Source organism: Leptosomus discolor, chromosome 2 (assembly GCF_034619465.1).
Source record: "Leptosomus discolor isolate bLepDis1 chromosome 2, bLepDis1.hap2, whole genome shotgun sequence".
Classification (NCBI taxonomy): domain Eukaryota; kingdom Metazoa; phylum Chordata; class Aves; order Leptosomiformes; family Leptosomidae; genus Leptosomus; species Leptosomus discolor.
Genome location: NC_141392.1, coordinates 5,836,601 through 5,858,580, shown reverse-complemented (window position 1 = coordinate 5,858,580; position 21,980 = coordinate 5,836,601). Strand labels below are relative to the sequence as shown.

The following is a 21,980-nucleotide window of genomic DNA, read 5'->3' as shown; positions in this document are numbered from 1 at the left end:
TCAAAACAACAAAAAACCTACCAATGAACCAACCAAAAACCCCACAAATTGATTATTGATGCTGTATGTAATGTATAGGTAGTAAGTGGGGATCAGTTGCCCCATGGACTGAAAATACACTGTTGTGTTTCCTGCATTCCTGAATTTCAGACTTTGAAATGTGAAGTGTGTATGAAACTTAGGGCTTGGCTCTTTGAGTTACAAAGATTTTCTTAACCGGCTTGACCCACTAGTCAGCTGATTGAGGTACTACTTTATGAATAAATGAGCTGCAGAACCAGCCTCGCCATGCAAGAACTGCAAGAACATTGGCAGATGAAACTTTTTTTTTTTTTTTTTTTGTGCATGATTGCAACATCGCGTAATGCTTCATCCATGTCTGGTGCTACTACCTATGTCAGTGTTTCTCTTCTGTGGAGCTGTGAACAAGAATGGCTTTTAGTGTGGAAATAATTTTATGTGGCATGTTAATGATGTCAATGGATCAAGCCTTGTGTGTCTTTAGTAATGGATGTGTAGAATGTGTCTAAACTATTTTAATTTTTTTGGTGAACTTTCAGGAAAATCTTTACAAGTTTCTGATGTCATTACTGTTCTGCAGTGAAATTCATAGCTTATCTGTAGTCCGAAGCATGCGTTTCATGCTTGTACATTTGTAAATCTGAAGCATGCACTTAAATGTTTGGTTTTATACTTTTGAAAGTGAGTTTTGTGATGAAAATTCTTAACTGTTATATTAATGACAACACAGGAATGAATTGTGCTGTCAAAGGATTCATTAGGAAAAGTCTTCAAGTTAAAAGGAAATGTTGTTTCATTTTTTTCATAAGAAGTGTACTGTTTCCAGTAGCTAGAAGTTAATGGAACTCTTTTTCTGTCTGCTAGCTCTTCCTTACCCCTTGTTTGAGTTACTGTTTGTGTGTCTCAAAGGTGTGCTGTTTTGGTTTTGTAGTGCTGTTTATCAGCAGCGTGGTACTAAGCGATGTTTCTTGTTGGTTGGTGTGTGCTTTCAGAGGACTACGGGAGTATGCTGCTTGCAGAGGCTCTGCTGGAAGAATGTTTGAAGGAGAACTTTGCCAAACTGAAGGACTCCGTTCCACTGACAGAGAAGAACGAGCCAAAACTGATTGAAGCTAAACAGTATCTGACCAATATCTTAAGCAGAGGAAAGCTACGAGTAAGTGTGGTCTGTCGTCGTAATTCCTGCCAACTGGATGCTTCTTTCATGTGATTTTTAGTCTGACACAAGGTGTTGATGTTGCCTGTTCATGTCCCTGTATGTACAGTGCTGTGTTACTGATGGACTGGTAATTCAGTACCCCTTTGCAGTGTCTTCTGTTGGGAGGTTTGCTTTTTCATACAAAGGAATTATGTGCTACAAGTGTATATCCTGTTTAATTTATTTATTAGGAAGAATCAGGGTAGGTACTGAGGCATTCTGTGGGGTGCTGGGGCATGGCCACGTAATGGTACTGTCAGGCTGGCCCAGTTGAGTGACCTGCTGCTGCTCCTGGTCTGAGGGACTTGTGTACATCTCGTCAGCTCCAGATCAGAGGTAAAATGTGCTGCAAGCTGCTGTCAGTCACTTAAGGTTGTGGTGTGAGTCCAGGATTATAGCCTTGTATTGCTTTTGGTTTCTGCCACAGCAGATATGTCGAAGTTTGCTTTTGTTCTGTGGTCTGGGTGTATGGCTGGTAGCTGCCTGTCAACTCAGCTGAAGAGCTTCTGGAGTGTTTTAGGACTTTGCCTTGGTGGCTGCTGCTGTGTTGGTGTCCTTGGACACACAGTTGCATAACTGGCTTTAAAAAGATGATGAACTACAACAGCCTGTTCTAGACTTGTATTGCTTTTTGTGCTGAAACTTCCAGGCTAGTTAGCTTTGAAGTTTATGTTACACTTTTACTACGTTAGTTTCCAGGGAGCAAGTACGCAGCAGCTTTTCTGGGAGAGTTCCTTGTTCTCAGCTTCTTGAAAGTCAGCATGTTTAAAAAGTAAGCAGGGGGTGGCGGGAGGAAGAGGAGTCCATCCAACCCTCTTTCTTTACAGTTTAGCCCAGTGACAGCCAGAACCACTGAATTCTTCCAGGTCTTGCTGTTCAGTTTGGCTGCGTGAATTGCCATTGCTATTTCTTTGTTAGTGGTGACCTGGCTACTCATGCAGCATTGACCCTGTGTTGACTGTGTGTGTTAAAAAAATGAGTATGAAGGCTTAGGAACGTTGTCATGCTTTCCAAAGCATGAAAAGGGTCTGAATGGCTGTGTTTTACTGAGGTTTTGTGTTGGGTTTTTTTGCTTGTTTGTTTTTGTTACACGGGTTTGTAGGTGTGTTTTCAATCCTTAAGGAACCAAACAAATCTTAGAAATAGCAGGCATGCCTCCTGTTTTTCTACTGTTTCATGAAAATTCTTTGATAACTTAAGATAATTTGGGAGCTTTCTTGCTCTTGAAATATACAGAGGAGAGGGGAGCACTTGACTAAAAAGTGGTGCTTTCTGCTTAGTTTAAAAGTTGGAGATTTTCTTGGTGTATATGTAGGTAGTTCTGACCACTCCAGGTTTTTGTGTGCTGTCTGTGGCTGGTGAGTCAATAGAGTAGGTCAGCTGAAACCAAAGAGGTGGCTTGTAAGCTCTGTGTTTCCAAACGGAGCCCCAAAGTAGCTGCCTAACCTTTGTTGCCTGCTGCTCTCATGAGCGTAGCCCTAGACACTTCCTACTATGGCCTGTGGGGCTAGCAGTGTTGAGAGGAAAGCATTAGGTATCTGCTTAATTTGTTCTGAAGGACCTCATTCTTGCTGTCTGGTGTTTTACCGTGTAAACACTGTTTTCCTCTCCCTGCTCCATTTCAGCCTAAGTATATGACAGAAGCTATGCTGATCCTAGGAAAGCTTCATTATGTGGAGGGATCCTACAGAGATGCCATTAGCATGTATGCAAAAGCAGGAATCGATGACCTCTCAACAAAAGATGAACCTCTGTACGTGCTGCGTTTGGTAACTGAAGCCTTCGTTATTAAAGGTAAAGGACCACGTATGCATATGTGGAGTATGCTGTGTTTAGGTTGAAGTTGAAGGTATTTCTCCAAGTGATTTGGTTGGAGCAGAGTTAGGGCAATGTTGTACACTCTAGAAAATCCTACTGAGTATGATCTGTGTAGTTTAAACTTAAAGGCATTATGGAGTCTTAGTCCATGGTTTCTAAACTTGGCTTTCAAAGAAAGGCTTGAAATTGGAAGTCTTGTGGTAACTGTTGGCTGTAAGTCAGCAACACACTTGAGCTTGTGTATCTGTTTTGGGAAAATCTAAATCAAGCACTCAGCTGAATTGGGGCCTATGCTTTCTTTTAGAAAGAGTTCATCTACTTGTAAATTTTAATGATTTCCGTGAATTAAACAAGGACGACGTTTCCAAGTTTTAAACTCTGGACTAACAGAATATGTGCTTTCAAAGCAGATAGTATATTTTTGCAATGCATGTCACACAGTATCAGACCTTATGTACAAAGAGGAATCTCTCCTTCCCCTTGTAATTCTACAGCCATTGCACTGTTTGAGAGATCCTGATAAAAACTGCCTCTACGGGTAGTGAAATTGCATTTCCTTTTTGAGTGGGGGAAAGGAAGACCCTAGTCAGTTTTTGACTTGGGGGGAAAAAAAAAGATCAGTAGTCTTCTCCTTCATTTGCTTTCAGTTCCTTTATAAATGTTGCTCAAGTACTGCTACCTATCTACTGCTTTCTACTCTTTTCAGCATGTCCACCAGCTAATTAGGTGAATGAGAACTCTGATGATCAGATACCTTCAACTGGTATGTAAAAGAGCGAAACCAAATCAACCCAAAATACTGTTTGACTGGGCTGCTAGTATTACTGATAATAATTTGGGTGTTTCATGATCTCACACAGTCATTCAGCTTTTTTGAAAACCTGTTAGTGCTGCTTTGCTTGCTTTGATTTTGTTTTCTGTGGCACTGGTTGAATCTGCTTCATTAATGAGCTTTTGTGGAGCTGGACTAATTTACTTGTAACTCACACTAACACTTGCATGGCATAGAGGAGTGAGTAACTGCCACTGCATTCATAGGAGTGTATTTGAGAGCAACTAACTGGTGCACTCCAGGAGTCTGAAGAAGATGCACTGTCCTCACTGGAAACTGGATGAAGCCCTTGGTGAGGTGTGAGTGTAGTGATAAGGTCTGCATGAACACTGGTGGCCTGTAAGGCTGCTTCTATGGTATTGACTACCTCACTTGCATATTAAGATATTGGGAGTGGAGATTAAGATATTGCCGCAGAGGATCAGGCCGTAATTCTTTTTTCCTGTCTGGTTTAGCGTGTGACAGAAATGTTGTGTTTGTGTATAAACTGTAAGGACCCTCTGCCATTGCAGAGCAAACGCTGTGCTGTTACTGTTCCACAGGTTTTTTTATCCTCCATGATGATTATTTTCAGGTTAGCCAAGGTATCAAGGGCATAGTAAGTCACTCAGTATTCTACCAAAGTTTGTGACAGAGAAAAGTCCAGCAGCTTGTCCAGCTGAGTTTGGAGAGGGCACTCACTGCTAGGATCACTGTTCCTCCATGCCATGTGCTCAACCTCACAGTCTTAGGGAAATAGGCCCTTAAATGTTAGAGACTTATACAGGGTAACTATGGCAATAGCAGTGTGGATTTAGGTTTTCATTTCAAAACCTGTCTGTCCAGGCTGACTCTGCAGGGCAAGTAACAGCATGGAGTTGAAATACTTAAAATTATTTTACACTTTTTGCTAAAGGTTTTTCTTATTCCCCTTTTTCATTTGGTATCTCTGCAGAAATTCTGTTGATCCGTACCGTATTATTGCCTTTGGTTGAACTACTGGTTGCTTATGCAAGCTGAAACCTTCTTTAAAGATGCTCTTGAACATTGCTGGTAGTAAAATTTTTGCAGGGATCATTTAGGCACCAATCCAGAAAAGCCACAGCCCTGTCTTTATTTCAGGGCAGAACTTAGGTTCTCTGCTTAATTTCTTACTCAGATTTTCAGTAATGGGAGAAAGTAGCTGGTTTAATAGAATATCCCTGTTCATCCAGCATTAGCAAAACACCAGAACTTCTTACCACTTCTTAGTATGAACCTTGTTCTGTGTAGCTAATGCTGCTGGTTGTGCCTGTATGCAGATTGGCAATGTAGTTTCTCAAGCACTCGGGATTATGCTGGAAAGGTCATGGAAGAAAGAAAAGTCAAATCAAAGGCACTCACACTTTGCCTTTTGCTGTTAGAAACGAACAAAAATGTAATGAGGAAGATATGGGATACACTGGGAGAAGCTGCAGAGATGAAGTCAGTGGTAGAAATGAAATGTGAACCAGCAAAACTGAATTTGCTTATTTTAGAGCACCTTTTGAGCTCCGCAGCACTGAAGGTTGGACAATGACCTAAATCTCTGGGGTCTTCCTCTGAAGGTCCATAGCATGTAGTAGGTTAATGTTATGGTAAGAAGCAATATGAATTTGCACTGCAAATTTGTACTGCAGAAGTTGAACAGGGAAAAAGTTTCTTGCTTGCCTTGCTCAGTAGACTTCCACCCAAGGTGAGTATCAAGCAGTCAATGTTGAAGTTCTTTATAAATGCAGGGACTTGAGCAGTTGACAAGTCACAGGAGAAATGGCAGAGAGGGCAAGACTCTTCCAGTTTCTCATCTGACTGCTTCTGCTTGTCCTGTTTCTAAATCCCAGCGTTGTAAGGAGAGAAGTACTGTGGGTGCTGTGAGTGGGGCTCTGACAACAGTTTGGTTTTTGACTATGACTAATTTTAACCTCTATGGTTAGTTAATAGGTGGTTGGTCTGGACTTGTCTCCTTCCTCCCCATCCTCGGTGAAGTTAATTCCTCATTAAAACTTCTGCTCAGTTCACAGTGCTGCAGGTCATCTCTGATGCAAGCAGTTCTGTCTGTTGCATAAAACAGGATTGAGTAAGCAAACTTGCTCTCGTTTTGCTTGTAATTCACTTGGGACATTTGTGGTTTCATTACCTGATGTTGTCCATTTGAAACAAGCAAGCAGAAAAGAGTTCAAAACAATGCGTGTAACTGACGGAGCCCGTTGGTTTCCCTGTGTCTGTGGTTTTGCAGAAAACCTGCAAAGATGTCTGCTGCCCGTGGATAAATCTTCCTGTTAGTAGGTTAGGTCACAACCTAACCCTTACAAAGCACAGTATAGCTTTAGCCAGGACTTCAGCATACCGAAATTCCAAGTTTGTAGAAAGGCTCCTGTGTTGCTGCGATGTTTGGTGCGCAGCCTTTCTTGCTGCCCTGTGTGAGAGCACGCCAAGAGCTGCGTTAACTGGAGGAGGCTGTTGCCAGTCGGAGTGATGAAGGCTCAGGTGAGGCTGACGCGGCGGGTGGGTCCTGTCTTTGTACTGACTGAGAGGGTCTTTGGCTTGGGGTCAGGATGCGTAGCATGCTGCTGCAGGGATGAGTCAGACCTGTGCGGAGGGGCTCCCCATGTCCACCAGATCAGCTGTCAGGCCAGGCACTGGACTTCTTCCACCTGGAGTGGGTTAGCCTGGAGACAGGTAGCTGTCTAAATCTGTGCAGCGATGACATAGGTTTGCAAATGGTGTCTAGCTGGTTTTCTAGTGAGCTAAAGTCCCACTGCCTCTTTTTCTCCCAGTCCATCCTGCAGTAATTTTTGTGTTATTATTGGCCATTTTCAGCTCAGGGTGGGTTTGATTTGTGCAGTTCCAGTCTGTGCAGTCAGAAGCTGGCAGTTCTGAGGCGATTCATCACCTCTTCAAATGGTGTCTGACACAGATGAAGTGCATGGTATTGTACAGTACAGCCTCCTCTTTGGCGACTGTGAGGGGAGGCTGTGGACTAACTTGTTTGTGGGTGTGCAAAGATGGGTGAGGTGAATCCCATGTAAATTTGTTTCTAAAGGTGTTTGTTGTTTTTTTTTTTTTTTAAAAAAAAAACTTTAGAAAAGAGATCCATTGTATCAAAACGCTGCAGTGTGAGCTCAGCCTTTTTAGATCTTAGAAAAATCCGTGTGGAAGAGAACAAGGTGATACTGTGTCTGTAAGAAGCCTTGATCATAGTCTGCATTGTGTTATTAAAAGTCCAACCACAAGTTACACGTACAAGGAAGTGAGACTTCGTTAGCTCAGTGGCTCGGAGCAATCTTTATTTTGTTCTTGAACCCATTTAAGTCTTTTAGGATGTTTAAAATCTGTAGTGTGACACTTCTGAAAAACCGTAGTATCACGAGACAGACTCTGCTGGACTGAGCCACTGGTCTTCAGAGCCCTGTTAAGAGCTGTGAATGCTATTGCTGAAAGCAATACCCTTAATCCACCATGTGAGGTTTTTTCCTGAGCTTGGTAATGATAAACAGTATAGAGCTTGCATCCGGCGTTCTGGGTTTAGACCAGCTTGTTGTGGGTTTTTAGGAGGGTTTTTTTGGTTCATTTTTAGGACAAATTGCTGAGCTTACATGTTTTCCTGTTTCTCTTATGGTTGTATCTTTTAAACTTTAAGGAGGTCAGTGTTGCTTAGAAATATATTGTTCTGCTTTCTCCCCATGTGAAATCTTTGTCTTGGGTTTGTAATACTGGAAGTGGTTGTTTGGAGGTTATGGTGGTATCCTGAAAAGAAAATGGTGATATCACACAGAGATAATAAACAGAAAACCTGACCTTTTACTCATCTGGTTTGAAAACTGCCTGCTTGTTTTTAATCACGATTTTAAATGGACCAACTGAAGCCTCAAAATTTGAACAATCTATTTTAAACTTCCTTTCTGCTTGTGCTGCTTAATTAATTTCTTATTTTGTTGGTTTGCGGAACTGTTAAAAACATGGAGGTTTGCATTCAGTAAATATAACTCTGGTATTGAAATTGTTCATTCTAGTTAATCAAAGGACGTATCACCACTTGTTCATACACTTCACTGTAGTCTTTAATTTTGACATTTGCTTATGTGTCATTCATTTTGTAATATGGTTTTCTACAGGATGAATAATTTCCTAGATGAGGTTTGTGTTCAGCTGCATTTGTTTGGAAATTGAAATGAAATTTGCAGTTAAAGATAGCTTTATTGCAAAGCTAAGTTCTGATAAATCTACTTTTTCCTCCTCTCTTCGAAGAATTTGATTAAGAAAATATTTTCAGTTAAACAAACGAGTTTCGCTTGCTGCAGACAGTGTTTTAACTCGGTGTTGTTGGTGTTAAAACTGTTAAATTTCTTGTCATGTGCATTTTTTTATTTTGTAGATGAAAATGGGAAAGATAAGCTTTCCTGTTTCATTTTATTTACTCAAAGTTTTGTTGTTTCATCAGCTTTGAAAAGCTAATCATTGAACTAAATTAGTGGAGAGTACTGAAAGGGAGAAAGAAAGGCAGGGCTTTTTTCTTGGTATGTTTTGGTTTTGGGTGGGTTTTTTTTTGTCCTCCCTGGAAGAGAGCACCTCTATTTTAAAGACTCACTTCAGTACTTGATCAAACTCTTATTTCAGATCCAAAGCCATTAACTTCTCCAGTTCAATTTTTTGTTTTGTTTTGTTTTTACTAAATGCTACTGATCCCATAGTACAAGGATATATTCCATTCAAATAATGTTAATGGGTTATTGTGTGTTATGGGTTTAGCTTAAGCAGCCTTACTTTTAAATAGAGTCCTTCTGAAAGCAGAGTTTCCATTTAGCTTCTCTGGGATGAGATTTTTGTCTGCTTAATTTTTGATAAGTGAGATGGCAATACAGAGCTATTGAGTGTCCCAGAATACAGACTGTGTGGAATGATTGAGTGCCAGTAGTTTGAACAATTTCAAATACAGGTAAACTGAGTTTGGAAACATTATGTAGCTTTGTAGGGTCATAATTTATTTCATAATCTTTAAAAGTGAATTTACATTTCTAACTTCTTTTTGCAGGAAGCATTTTTAATTCAGGTCATGTTTTATAAACCTGCTAACAGGCTATATGTGCACTTTCTGAGCCTGCTTCTCGTTTCAGAGGGCATTACATTTTGCAAGGTGCATTCTCCTTTTTCCAGATGAGTGCTTGGAATACTATTCTGCCTCTTGGATGCCAAAAAAACCCATTCCTTGTGGTCATGCATACTTTTGTGCTTGGGATCTTTTCTACAGGCTGATTTTTAAAAGGTCTTGAAGTTCTCCAAGAAAAGCTTCCGTATAACACCTTAAAAGAAATAGTGTGTGGAGATCTTAGTATGTAACGACATACCTTGTGTTGTCAACTGAGGCAAGTGTAGGAAATGGATTAATGGAAGGTTGATGGCATTTTTTCCATGTTTAAATGACTATCTTTAAGTCCTCTCTGGGCACTAATGGGGGAAAGTAAAAGCATGTTGTAATTGCAGAGGTGAAGATAACCACGATCCATTTCTGTATTATTGTTCAGTAGCCACATGACTGCAAGGAAAATATTCACATCTGCTAGTGGCAAAAAAAAGGGGAACCCAGCGCTTCCTCCCCTCCTTCCAGCACAACCGACACCACCCTGTCCCCCCCAAAAAAGCTGAGTTTTCATCCTGCCTGCATTGCTGCTGCTGACTGACATGGGGGCAACATGCTGTTATGTACCCGTTTAGCAGAAATAGGTAGTAGGTTGTAAGGGGCAGGGAAAATCCGAAGAGCCTGAATCCTCTCCCTACCTCTCCCCGTTAATTTTGGTGTCAGTTATGATGTTGTTTAGGCACTGTGGACATCCTGGCATGCTTACTGTAGGCTTTTACTTGAAAGTCTGAATCTTCTCTACCTTAATCATCCTGTTTAAAGTAACAACCCTCCTGGCTTAAAGTTCTCTCTGGAACCTGCCCACCTTGGAAGTGGCCATGCTGGCTGAGGTGCTTGAATTCCTTGTAGTGTGCAGGAGGACAGCTAAGACTTTTCTTAAAGACAACACCAGTGCTCCTTGTAGTCTTTAGGAAAGCGTTTTGATTGTGAAGAGACAGAATTCGGAATTATACTGGGCATAAAGTTAAGAGAAAGTTATAGGTTTGGGTAAAAGTTGAGGGAACAATTATTTTAAACTTGGTTTTCACTTTTTTTTCATCCAAATACGTGGCTCTTGGGTAATAATGGGCTTCATGAGGATGATGGACACTTGGCAGTATGCAGCTGTGTTAACCCATATGTTGCTTTTGAGATATATATTGGCTTGAAGTAGTGTCCTATTCCTTAACTGCTGTTTCTTCTACTGGCAGCTACTCAGTGAGGTTGCTTTCATCAGTATTTTCAGCTGCTGCTGTGACTAAGTAGAACTGCAATGGAAGAAAAATTTGTTTTCTTTTCTTTTTTTTTTTTTTAGAAAGGGTCTGTCAGGGGCAGGGCACAAATTCCTTTGTTGGAATCCTTCTCTGACTGAAAAGGGATGAGATTCATCTCTCTGAGCATTGAGATTGGTAGGGAGATGAGTTCCTTTAAACAGAGCCTGAATGATAAAACTAGTTTTCTTGCCTGGCCGTTAGAAGAACTGATTCCCAGCCACAAGGGTGTGTGATGCAATACAACATTAAAAACTGAGTAACTGAGGGTAAAGCATTTTGTTGGCAGAACTTGTTTTCACTTTTGCTTGACAAAAGCTACATCTCTTAAATGTTGATCCCCCTCAGAGAGAGAGACTTTGTTCTATAGCTGGTACGCACTTCAAAGTGCTAGTTTTCACAATTCTGACAGCTAGACGGGAAACATGCTGTTTATTCGTGTTGGCATCAGAGTAGCTGTCTGATAGGCAAAAGGCCCCAGTTTGTAGATGCTGATGTCTTGATAAAAGGGCCTAGTATTAGTACATCTTATTTGGGTTTTTAGAATAGAAATTTAAGTTTGGAGTTGCTCTTATGTTGTGACAGTGGTGACTTTGAAGCTGTTGCATGTTGGTGAATTGTGTGCCTCGGTGCCGCTGCTTTCCAGCTGGGATGTTAAAAGGGTTGCCAAGCCCAGCCTTGGTGTTCTTGGTGCACTTAGGCTTTGCTGTTGCAATCCATGAGCTCTTCTCTGCTGTTGGATAGGATAGTTTACTTTTTTTCCTGTTTGCATTTTAGAAGCAGTTTGTTTAGCACAGTCTGCTAGGCACAAATGCAGTGTGGGTGTGACTTTAGACTTCTGAGGAGAGTTAACTGCAGGCCACTAAATTCAAATACCCGAAGTCTGGAAAGCGCAAAAAGAAGATAACTTCTTGTTCCTTTTGTTAATGTGATTTGGTTTCTCTGACGGTAAAGTTTTGTTAGTCAACCAGCACCTGCAATTTTGTGTTGAAAAGGGAGTGGAAGGACACAGACATGAAACCTTCTCCACCGTCTGCACTATGATTTAGTTCTCTAAAGCAGTGGGGTCAGCAGCATTGGGAGATACAAGAATATTTGCACATGCTTTTCTGAGGAAACAGAACAAGGAATGCACAGTGTTTGTGTGGTAACATGAAACAACATGGTACGCTCATTTTCAGTGAAAGAAGACAAATGCAAATGTACCCTCAGATGGCCTGAGATAGAGGTAGCTTTTGGATGGCTGTGGTGCTGTCCCCATGCTGGGGCTGCGTTGTGTGGCGTGGTACGTGTCCAGTGGCTATGGGAAGATTTCCATGTGCTGGTTTACCCTGGAGTAAGCTCCGGATGTCTTTGACCATCGTTTAAGTGACAGGACAACAAGCCTGTTAGTCCTTGCAGGCTATGTCTGTTCTAACAAATTTTAAGCAGAATTGGCTCGAGTGCTTGATATGAATCAGCATAGTAAAATCTGAATTACCCTTCCCTTTTCTCCCTCCTGCTCCCTAAGCAGACAGGAAGGTGGGGCAAGTCTGGTTCAGTGACTCTGACTGCAGCTAGAAGAGAACTTTCTCAGTGGCGATGCTGCTTGGCTGTGATGCAGATGAGCTCAAGCTGAATAAATGCCAATACCTGGTCATCAGCACCATCTCTCTCCCTTGTGCCCCATCCGCTTTTCATTTTTTAAATGCCAATACTTGGTCATCAGCACCATCTCTCTCCCTTGTGCCCCATCCGCTTTTAATTTTTTCTCTTCTCCTTCTGTCTGTTTTGTTTAGATCAGGGAAAAAATGTAATTCCTGCAGCGTGCTGTGAAAGGTTATAGATGTGGATGGTGTGGACAAAGCCCTTCAGATGTGGGGCTGTAAGAGATTGCTGTTCTCCCCCGTGTTCCCCATGTTTGCTGTGCCCCAGAACATTGCTCCAGCAGAGGTATCTCCTTAACTGCTCTCAGATATGTCATGGAATGGAGGTGGCCTCTTGTACCAGGACAATTAATACGTTATAGCAGTGTCCCCAAAGTGGGGGTGCATGTGCCCCAGGGGGTGTACCAGATAATCCACAGGGGTGCAGGAGAAAAATACTAGAACTTCTGGGGTTTTTTTCTTTAAAAAACCCCAAACCATTAAAATTAAGCGTTACTGATATATTGGATTGTCAGCAGTGCCCTCACCCAGTCTGTATGTCAGAGGGTCCCATGTCATGGACAGCCCATGAAGTGTCTTGTGAAAGGGTTCCACAACGTGGAGGGGCTCATAGGGGCCCCCCTCGCTTGTTTGTTCACTTCCAGTGTATTGCAGTCCATGTGTGCCTGTTGAGTGGATTTATGTATTATATCTAATTTTAACTAAACTGACCCTTGTGAAATAGACAAGTAGCTTAAAGGTTCCCTCAAAGAAGCTGCTGATTGCAGGTAGTGCTAATTGCACAAGCACAGTAAGAAAATGGTAGAGCTGACACTATTCCTAGCATGAGCTCTTCGTCAGGTAAAAGCAATGACAGTCTAATCGGATCTAATCAGTGATGTTTAAAGTCCAATGATACTCAATTCAGTACTTGAAAAAATGTTATTGAACTTAAATTTTTAGAAGCCTCTTTTGAGGTTTCTTACGTGGGAGCGAAGGATGAAAAAACCACATACCATTGGGGAAACACTTGTTTTTCCTGCTGTGGCAAAATGACTGAAGTAATATGCAGAAAACATCACTGCAACAAAATAAAATGTATTCCTTTGGAAGACACATAGAAAACATTGACAAAGACGTGAAGGAGCAAGTATTAGAACAAATTACATGGCGTGGAAGGTTCACTATGCAGTTGCAGGACAGTACATATGTTTCTGACACGTTTTACCTTAAGGAGTTTGCTACATTCTGATTCAACAATGAAATACAGTAAGAACTACTTAGCAGTAAAGTGGGACCCAGAAATGCGTGAAGTGCTGTAGGACATCGTCAATGGGGTTAAGTTTATAAACATGAGACCTTTAAATAGACTCTTTATGATACTTTGTAAGGAGATGGGGAGTGACCGTGAAAATCCTTTGTACCACACCAAAGCTCGCTGGTTGTCTCATGGCAAAATGCCTAAAAGAGTTGTCAAACTTAAGGATGAATTATGCCATTTTACTTTTACAAAAAGTAAAAGCAGGTCTTGATGTGCTCAAGGAAATTGGCATCTTTGGATTAAGGTTACTGATTTCTGCTGTGCAGTAAGATATGCAGGGTGATGCAGAGGTAGGTGGCTGAGGTTCCATCTCAGAGGAGTGCTTGCTACCTTCTGGCTTCACAGCCACTCAATCAAAAAGCTGTCCTAGCTTTGACAGTCAGCTTTAGCTGTAATTATTTAGCTGTAATTACAAGTCTAACTTCAAGACTTCATTTCAAAATAATTGGAGTAACATTGTTAGCATTGGTTTATTGCATTTAGTGGGAAGGCTGGGAGTAGGGGTCTTGAGTTCTGCTTTGGTGCAACCAAGCAGCCTTGCATAGGTTACTTAAATTTTCAGCCTTCATTCCCAACTTATGGACAAAGTGGTCTTCAGATAATTTTGTTTGGGGTTACTGGAATTTTCTGCCTTTGAGGCTTTTACATGAAAAATACCTGAAGATTATAATGGATTGCTGTGAATATATAGTAATCCTGTATAATGGGAAGCAATGGTGAAAGAAGTTTGTGTAGCTTTCTTGGGAAACAAAACTTCTGTCCTCCTCCCTACCTTTTGAACACATATGAATGTGTTCAAAACCAAGGGCTTCTAGGCCTTTCTTCCCCCTCCTCTGTTTGCATTGCAAATAAATCCTGCTGAAAAATCGTAGTGTAATTGCTGGGGAGATGAGTGTCATGACCTATGATGTGAATTATTTAAACTGCTGTGAATTGTAGCAGAAATAATGCATACTGCTGGCTCTTGCCTATGTCAACCTAATCCCAGCTGCTGCTTTGGCTTGTGGAGGTTCAGGCTATTTTGCTTTCCAAAACACTGTAATGTAACAGTTTGAGAGCTGTGTTCTGAAGTTCAAACCTGCTGGTGGTGCAGGCTGGTCATAATAGCATCTCTCAAATGGTTTGGTCATGCCTTTGAATTTTGTCTTTGAAAAGTGTTTAGTGTTCTGCTGAACTTTGATTAGTCAGTGTGCGTGTATATGTGTTTGAAGAGCTTGTCTTAAAAATAGTCTTGTTTCAATGCTAATTGATTTTCTAAAGCCCCACTTCTGAAGCAGGCTGAAGGCCATGTGCTAGAAATGAAGTGCACCCTCTCCCTGGGGACAGCTACCCAGAATGACCTGGCGCTCACCACCGAGTGAGAACGTGCACACCACCAGCTTCCTTGCAGCAGTTGCCGTGCAATATGTTCACACCAGGCTTACCTCAAGACGAATGACTTACTTTCCTGTTGCTAGAGTAAAACTTGCATGCGCTTAGCTTAGCAGCACTCTGGCTTCTGGCCAGGATGGCCTGTCTGTGTGGCACAGGAGCATAGGTACTCTAACCTTGCTCTGCAGACTGGGGCTGATGCTGTTGGCAAGGCTGTTAAGTTCCACCCTAAGCCCTCTTTTGCCTCAAGTTGCCATAGCTGTGTTCAACACGAGTGTAGCACCAGGACATAAGAGGTAGGTTTTACACTCTGTGTGTGCTATTGTGTTTCTTTGAGTCCTTCCTTAGATTGCCAGGTAGCTCCGATGCTCCTGGGCTGCGGGGTTTTAGCAGCCGCAAGCTAACGCTGTTGGTGACAGTAGTATGCCACCGCTGACCCTGAATTCTTGTGCCTACGAACCCACCGTTCCCCAGTTGTAGCAATTCATCCAAATACAGGAGGTTGGAAGTCTGTGTAAAAAGGAAAATGAAAAGAACCTATGAGTGGATTGGTGTATATTCCTCTTACTCAGAAGGAGAAATGCTGCTATTTGGTGAACTAGTTTATGAACTTGAGGAAAAGAAGAAAGTCACCTTAGACTCCTCTTTTCCCTAGTGGTTGTGCAGTCTCCATCTATGCACTGAGGCTTTCAAGACCAGGCTGGATAATGCCCTGGGCTGGCCCTGCTCTGAGCAGGAAGCTGGACCATGACCTCCTGGGATCCCTTCCAGCATGAATTGTTGTCTCATTTATATTACTGAGAATCTGATACTGCATGTCCATGTGCACATGTATGTTCCAGTTCTGGTGATAACATCACCTCAGAGCATTGGAGCTACATGATATGCTGTCTCCCCGTGGCAAGGACTGAGTGAGATGAAAGTGGAAATAAGCCTTCATAAAATCTCACCTCTCAGATTTCCATAAATGAAAGCAGTGCATTTCAGCTCTAGGAAGAAATTAGTTCAGTGACACTTACTTACAAACCTTATGGGTTTGGGGTTTTTTGTGACATAAATGCAGATTAGCTTTAGGAAGGGGAGAAGAAGGGGCAAAGACTGTGGAGAGATCATGAGCCAGAGATGAATCTTTGGGAGAACTAGAGGAGGTGGATGGAAGGCTTATCTTTATGCGGGAAAGAAAAGCAGTGTTTCTATACACAGAAAGTTACTGCCTCTGTGGTGGGTAGAAAGAGTTATTTTAAAAAGGATAATCTGGAAGCACGTCTGTCTTTAGTGAGCTTGGGCCATAGTCTATTAGAAATCTCTATCTTCACTATATAAAATGTTCTTATAGCATATATGTATGTATATATTTAAATTTGGGCACCCGATTCATATGAGAAGAATCTTAGCATAGATAAATTATAAGTTGGTATTACCTTACCATAACTGGTTGTGAAAAATACCCAAGTCCCTTTGCCTTAACCATGCTTTACTCAGAAGCTAATTCTGTCTTAGCAAGAGCTATGCTTTTCTTGCGAAATCCAGCATGGAAGCAGCATGGAGTTTTGTAGCTCTCTGACACTTTTTTAGGAACTGAGTTAAATTCAAAATGTATGTTGTGCTGCAGTTTTTCTTCTGTGCTGGTAACTGGGATATGGAGAAGAGTTAGTAGAATCTGTGCTCTCAGGACTGGAGGGCTTGTAAACAGTCTTGTCCAACTGCACCTTGAGCAAATCTGTAATTGTCGGGGCTTTGCAGTGTGAGAACTGTCTTGGTGGCTGCAACCGTAGGGAACTTCTGTTGTTACTCTTCTGTTTGTCTACTGGATTTGCAGTCTGCTTGCTGTAATTTTTCTTTTCATTGCATTTCTATGGTTGGGAAGAATAGCCCTGTTCGGATTCTGTAGAAGGTTTTATACTCTGATGACATGAGGTCAGTGCCTATGGTATGAGGAGAAAGAACCATGACTAATGTCACATCATGTGGGTCATTTTTCCTTCTTGCCCTTTACAAGTAGGAAAATGTGTGCAATGTATCATAGGATCTGTTTTAATATGCTGTATATTGATCTGTACTTACTATGGCAAGAAACCTTTCAGGAGATGTTCGTTCGTTCCCCTGTCTCTGATCAGCCCCAGCTCTGTTTTTCTGACTGCATGGATGGGCATGTTTATTGCCAGTACTTGGTGCTGGCAAAGGCCTCTTGCTTTCCTCCCCCACGTCGGAGCTTAGAGATAGTAACTCCTTGCAGTGGGCTGTGGCATGTATGTAAATGGCTTTTATCAGCCTGTTCTCGCTGTGTGACATCTCCCACGGTAACCGCCCCCGTACAGACTGTGCTAGGATGGCTCTTGCAGTCTGATTAAATGCTGCATGTGTATGAATGTCAGTGGATTGTACTAGATTTCTGTCAGGGCCCTTAGCTCTGCTTTGCACTTAAGGGAATGGGAAATGCACCACTCCTTATAATTTATTTTTTGTTAAGGGGGATAATTAGAAATTCAGAGGTAGATATAACTGTGACAGATCTAAGAAGAATATTTGTAGGCTGATTGTTCTAGCTTCAGCACTGGATGGTTTGTTTTTCTGTATAGAGTTAACATCCTCTTTTCCCCTTCATTACATAGCAACAGGGTTAAGAAATAGAGGCTTTGAAATAATGGGAAAACAACCATGATATAAAGCCAGAGGTTTCATAGGTGGACTAAAAGACAAAATCTGTTAGTGTTGGATGTTGTACAAGGTGTGTGTTGGTAGAACAGAGAGAACATGGAATGGGCGTTAGTTAAAAGCAGCAAAAGGATGGTTATCCCTGTCCCCCCCCCACACTGTCAGTTTGAAGTAAATCCACTCCCCCTGCTCTGCTCTGGTCAGGAGTTTCAAAGGTGAAAGGTGCTAACGTGAGTTCCTCCAAGATACAGGTCCTTGAGGGAACGTGCTGCGCACTTCTGAGTTGGGAGAGGGCAGGAGGAGCGGGGAGCCACCTCCCGAGCTTGCACCAGTGTGGCATCTTCTCTTCTCAACCCGCTGATCCAACTGCTCAAGTCTGGCTCAAATACAGGACATAAGATAGGGAAACTCATAGCAGAGTAACCAAGGGGACAAAACAGAAACATTGAACATGAGAAGTAAACAAAGTCCAGCCTGCCTAGGAACCTCAGGCTCCTTCACCGTGAGCGCTTGTACCACATCATTCATCATGGGGAAACCTGGTTCCCCATTGCTGCCTCGCAGCAGTTTGTTACCAGACACTCTTGAAATGAGCTGTGCTGAGGTGCCGTGCCTCCTGGGATTGCGGAGGCCCAGGAGAGCGTGGCTCCTGGTACATGTGGTGCTCTCACGTGGAGCAGAATCCTTTGCCGTATGCTGCAGCAGTCTAAATCGCTTCCCTGGAAAGGCAGTCCAGACAGCTAAACTCTTTCTTCTTTAGTCACCTCTGTGGATCTGTGTCAAGAACACTAGGATTTGGTGTTACATCTTACCCATTTTTCGTTGGTATTAGGGAGTGTTGTTATACATAAAATTTATTGGGAAGCATGTGCTGAACTTTTTACAACCTGTGTTGGGCTGCTGGCATCAGTGCAGTTGTGTTTAGTGTAGAAGATCTACGTTTCCAAGCAGTGGTGTATTGTAGAGATCCAGTGTGGCATAAAAACCTACACTAAGACTAAAATTGGTATATGGATGTGTAGCCTCTCCAAGTAAATTTAGAGATATAAAGGGTGTCATAGTGGGATGCCAGACAAGGATCTGATAATAAAGGTTTTTCATGTATGGGCAAGAGCTGTGGGTCTTCATTAAGAAGCTCTTTGTTTGTAAGTGCAGTTGGATGATGATACAAGAAAGACTTTTAGTAGTACAAAACCCAGGGATTTTTCCTTTCTTTGGAAAAGAGGGTGATCTTGTGGTTAAGAGTCTCTTGTGCCTTGCCAAGAGCTTGCTGTGTGTCCGTGTGCAATTTGCATGTGCTCACATTTTCCAAGAGAGGCCTCCGATTTTCCAGCTTTGTTTTGGTGTAGTTTTCCAGGGTTTTTTCCCCTCAAAACTGCTGCTCATTGAAAGCTTCACTTGGAATAGTGGATGCTTAGAAATTACAAAATCCAGTGCCAGAGCGATTCTGAAACAGCACCCAAAATCTATAGCTGTTTTTGGAAATACAGGTCTTAATTTCTCTGCTTGCTCATCCCTACCTTTGTCCTTTCTTCAAAAAGTGTTTGAGAGGCACTGTAGAAGTGGGCAGTGGCACTGTGTGTTAGAGCAGCATGACAAAAATGCCTTGCATGTGTAGGAACTACGTTTTCCTGTGGGTTTTTTTCCTGAAAGTCACTAAAACAAGGGGTAACCCACCTATGGAAAAAATTTCCTGTCAGCTGGTAAATGAAGGAATAACATAGCCATGCTGCTGTTGGTGGGCTCCAGTTAAAGAAGATGTTGCCATTTTGCAGGTCTGTCACTGGAGCGCTCAACCAACTCAGTTGCCTCACGTGCTCGACTGTGTGAAAGGGAGGAGGAAGTCATGGCTTGTTTTGAGACAGCGTGTGTCATTGCCCAGGTGTACTTGCAGGAGCTTGAAAAGGTAAGAAGAAATGTGCTCTGGGTGTTACCTGGTGGCCTGGGTGCAATTTCCAGGGTTTTGCTGGCAAAAATGATGGGGAAATGCCAAGTGATCATAGACGATAAGGAGTATGAGAACTGAATTGGAAGGAGTGAGATTTCTCAGTATAAACTGTTGCAGAGCAGCAGTTTATCTGGTCTCTGCCCTTTTCCTCTGTGAATGAGGTCTGGAAACCAGTTTTGCCTGTGGTAAAGCACTGAATACTTCAGATATGCTCAGGTTGTATCTGAAGTTTAGCTCTTACTAAAGAGGGACTACAAACTTTGCATAGCAAGTGCCAGCATGAAGGAACTAAAGACATTTTACAGAGATACCGTGTAAATGGCACACAGTAGCGGATACTGAGATCCTTAACAAGCTCAGAGTAACCGTTTTGGGTCAGCTGTAGCAGTTTAACTGCCAGCACTTCACCTTTTCCAAGTGAAACTGGAGGAACCTAGTTCATTAGTAGTGAGTAACCGCTTAGTCAGTTGGCTAGGATGCTGAGTAAGATGAGTACTGTGGGCCCTCCACTGAGCTGTAAATACTTGCCACTGGTTTGCTGGGCACATGCTTAATGGTCTCTGGCACACCACGTGCTCCCACCCGCCCTTTGCCACACATTACGCTTCTCACCAGCAGCACTGATAGCAATGCATATTACCTGTTCCTCTGTAACTTAACGGCCTTTGACCTTCTGACAAGGTATTTCTGCTCTTCTCAGCAGCAAAGGTGTGCGTCTGTTCCAGGTTTTGGTTTTACTTGCATTACAACAAGGAAAAATGACCTTAGTGCATATATAAAAATTCATTAAGCAAGCCAGCTAAAAAGTTGTCTGGTCTGTTTCCTTGTAGGAAAAAGCTGAATGGCCTTTTTATTTAAAGTTAAGTACTGTCCTTCCCTTGCAGAAGGATGAGTTCCTGCCAGTATTGGGCATGTAAATGTTTTTACTGACAGCTTGGGTCTGCGAAGAAGGGAAAGAGTTTGAACTGTCATTCATTCATCTTCTGGACACAGAGACAAGGATGCAGGATTACTGATAGCTGTACCAAAAGTCTGTAGGCCTTCTCCAGTCCTGGATGTAAAACCCTGCTTTGGACAGTCCAGTCATGGCAACTTTCAGCAATGTAAGCTGTTTGTTACCAGTAAGGAAGCAAAAGCAAGAAGGGTTTGATAGAAGAAACAGAGGAAGGGCTAAGATTCTTCCATCAGGACTCCTGGTAGCTTACTAACTCTTAACAAATGTTTATGTTACATTAAGCTAGACATACCTACTCAAACATTGCTTTAATATTTCTGTGCAAGATGCTGGATCTGTGTGGTTGGAGTAGTAGTACTTCTGAAGCCCTTGGTCTTAATGTGTAGCTTTCCAACTTTTAATGAAGTAAGTAGAAAGTTAGAAGGTATGGTGTTTCAAACCTCATATTGCATGCAGAATATTTCATGGAAGTCACTGTATAGTTTATTTAAAAGTTGACTTTGAGAGATTTTTGAATAGCTAATGATAGTGGATAATAGTATGTTTTCAAGTAGGCTGAGGAGCAATTTGATGGCAGAAAGGTAACATTTTATTGTTGGAGATGTCTCAGGCTCATGGGGAACTGGGTAGTTCAAACAGTCGTCTGTAATCCCGGATATTTCTTTCCTTCCCTCACAGACCTTAAACAACACACATTCAAGGAGTATCAAGGGCAGCAATGTGACTTACTCTGAGTTTGAACTTTCCTACTTCCTGGAAGCAGCTCTGCAGAGTGCCTATGTGACTCATTTAAAGAAGGGGTAGGTGGATGCAGATGTTGATAAAAATAGATAACGTTGCATGTTTTATCTCAGAACAGATGAAGGCTTATTTCTTTGTATGTGCTCGTGACGTTGTTGCTGCTGGCTCACCTCAAGTCCCCTCAGTGTCCTTCCCTCCCTCCTGTTTGTCTCTCTCTTTCTTAAGAGTCCTAAGCTTCGTTTTTCCAGACCCAGAAGTAGGGTGGAGTAGGACAGTTTTGTTGTCTTGACTCAGCTCTATTCCCTGTGGAGATGAGGGGAGTTTGGCTGTAAAGAGACAGTGGAATTTACGCTGCTGTGTGCTCTTAAAATGTCCAGCCACAGGGCCTGGTTTAGAGCTCAGTGAGGTCTTAAGGGTAGTTTCTTTTGGTTTTTTTTTTTCGTTTGTTTATTTAAGATCTTGCATGTCCTGATCAATACCCTAAGTCTGTGTGGTTTTGCTAGAGAGAATGCATGTGGGAACAGTGCTGCCTCAGGGTATTTATTACTCCTCTGAAATACAGCTCCCAGTGAAACTTGGAAGGGCAAGAGGACTTGGTATCTACAAGCCTACAGTGAATTTCACCTGAGGAAAACCCTCTCAGGAACAATGAAAGAGATGTTGTAAATGCCCACTTCCAAAGACCACTGGTGAGAGCATGCTGTTCCTAAACCAGGCAGTGTCTTCAAAAAGATGATCAACTCTATTTAGCTGATGGAGAGGTTGCCACGTAGGGAGAATCTTTTCAGCATGTGTAAACAGTACTTGTAGGAATCCATCCTTCCCTAGTCCTGTTCTTGCACCATATGATCCCATTTGTTCTCAAGAAATCAGATACAGAATTTCTCACTGCTCTGTGCAATATTATTGGTCGAAGTTTTATAAACTGTTTTAGGCAAACCATCTTTGAAAGTGTTTGAGTTTTGGCTGTTTTTTTTCACCTTCACCCCCAGTCAGAGATATTTTCTCTCATTTTCTTTGCTTCTCCTCCTTTTCCTGCTGAGTGAATTGGAGAAGAAAGCGAAAATTGAGGGAAGATTGAAAGGAAGAAAACTTCAAAGAAAATGAAAAA

The 21,980-nt window shown here is 42.1% G+C and overlaps 1 protein-coding gene across 2 annotated transcripts in view; it reads left to right on the top strand.

Moving 5' to 3' along the window:
• The window catches only part of TTC7A (tetratricopeptide repeat domain 7A), a 171,858-nt gene that overhangs the window by 1,949 nt on the left and 147,929 nt on the right, over nucleotides 1–21,980 (top strand). For both annotated transcript variants that reach the window (XM_086460563.1, XM_086460562.1), the window contains exons 2-5: nucleotides 1,014–1,177; nucleotides 2,845–3,013; nucleotides 19,001–19,131; nucleotides 20,807–20,928. In XM_086460563.1, coding sequence (XP_086316689.1) covers nucleotides 1,014–1,177; nucleotides 2,845–3,013; nucleotides 19,001–19,131; nucleotides 20,807–20,928 — 586 coding nt within the window. The remainder of the gene's footprint in view (nucleotides 1–1,013; nucleotides 1,178–2,844; nucleotides 3,014–19,000; nucleotides 19,132–20,806; nucleotides 20,929–21,980) is intronic.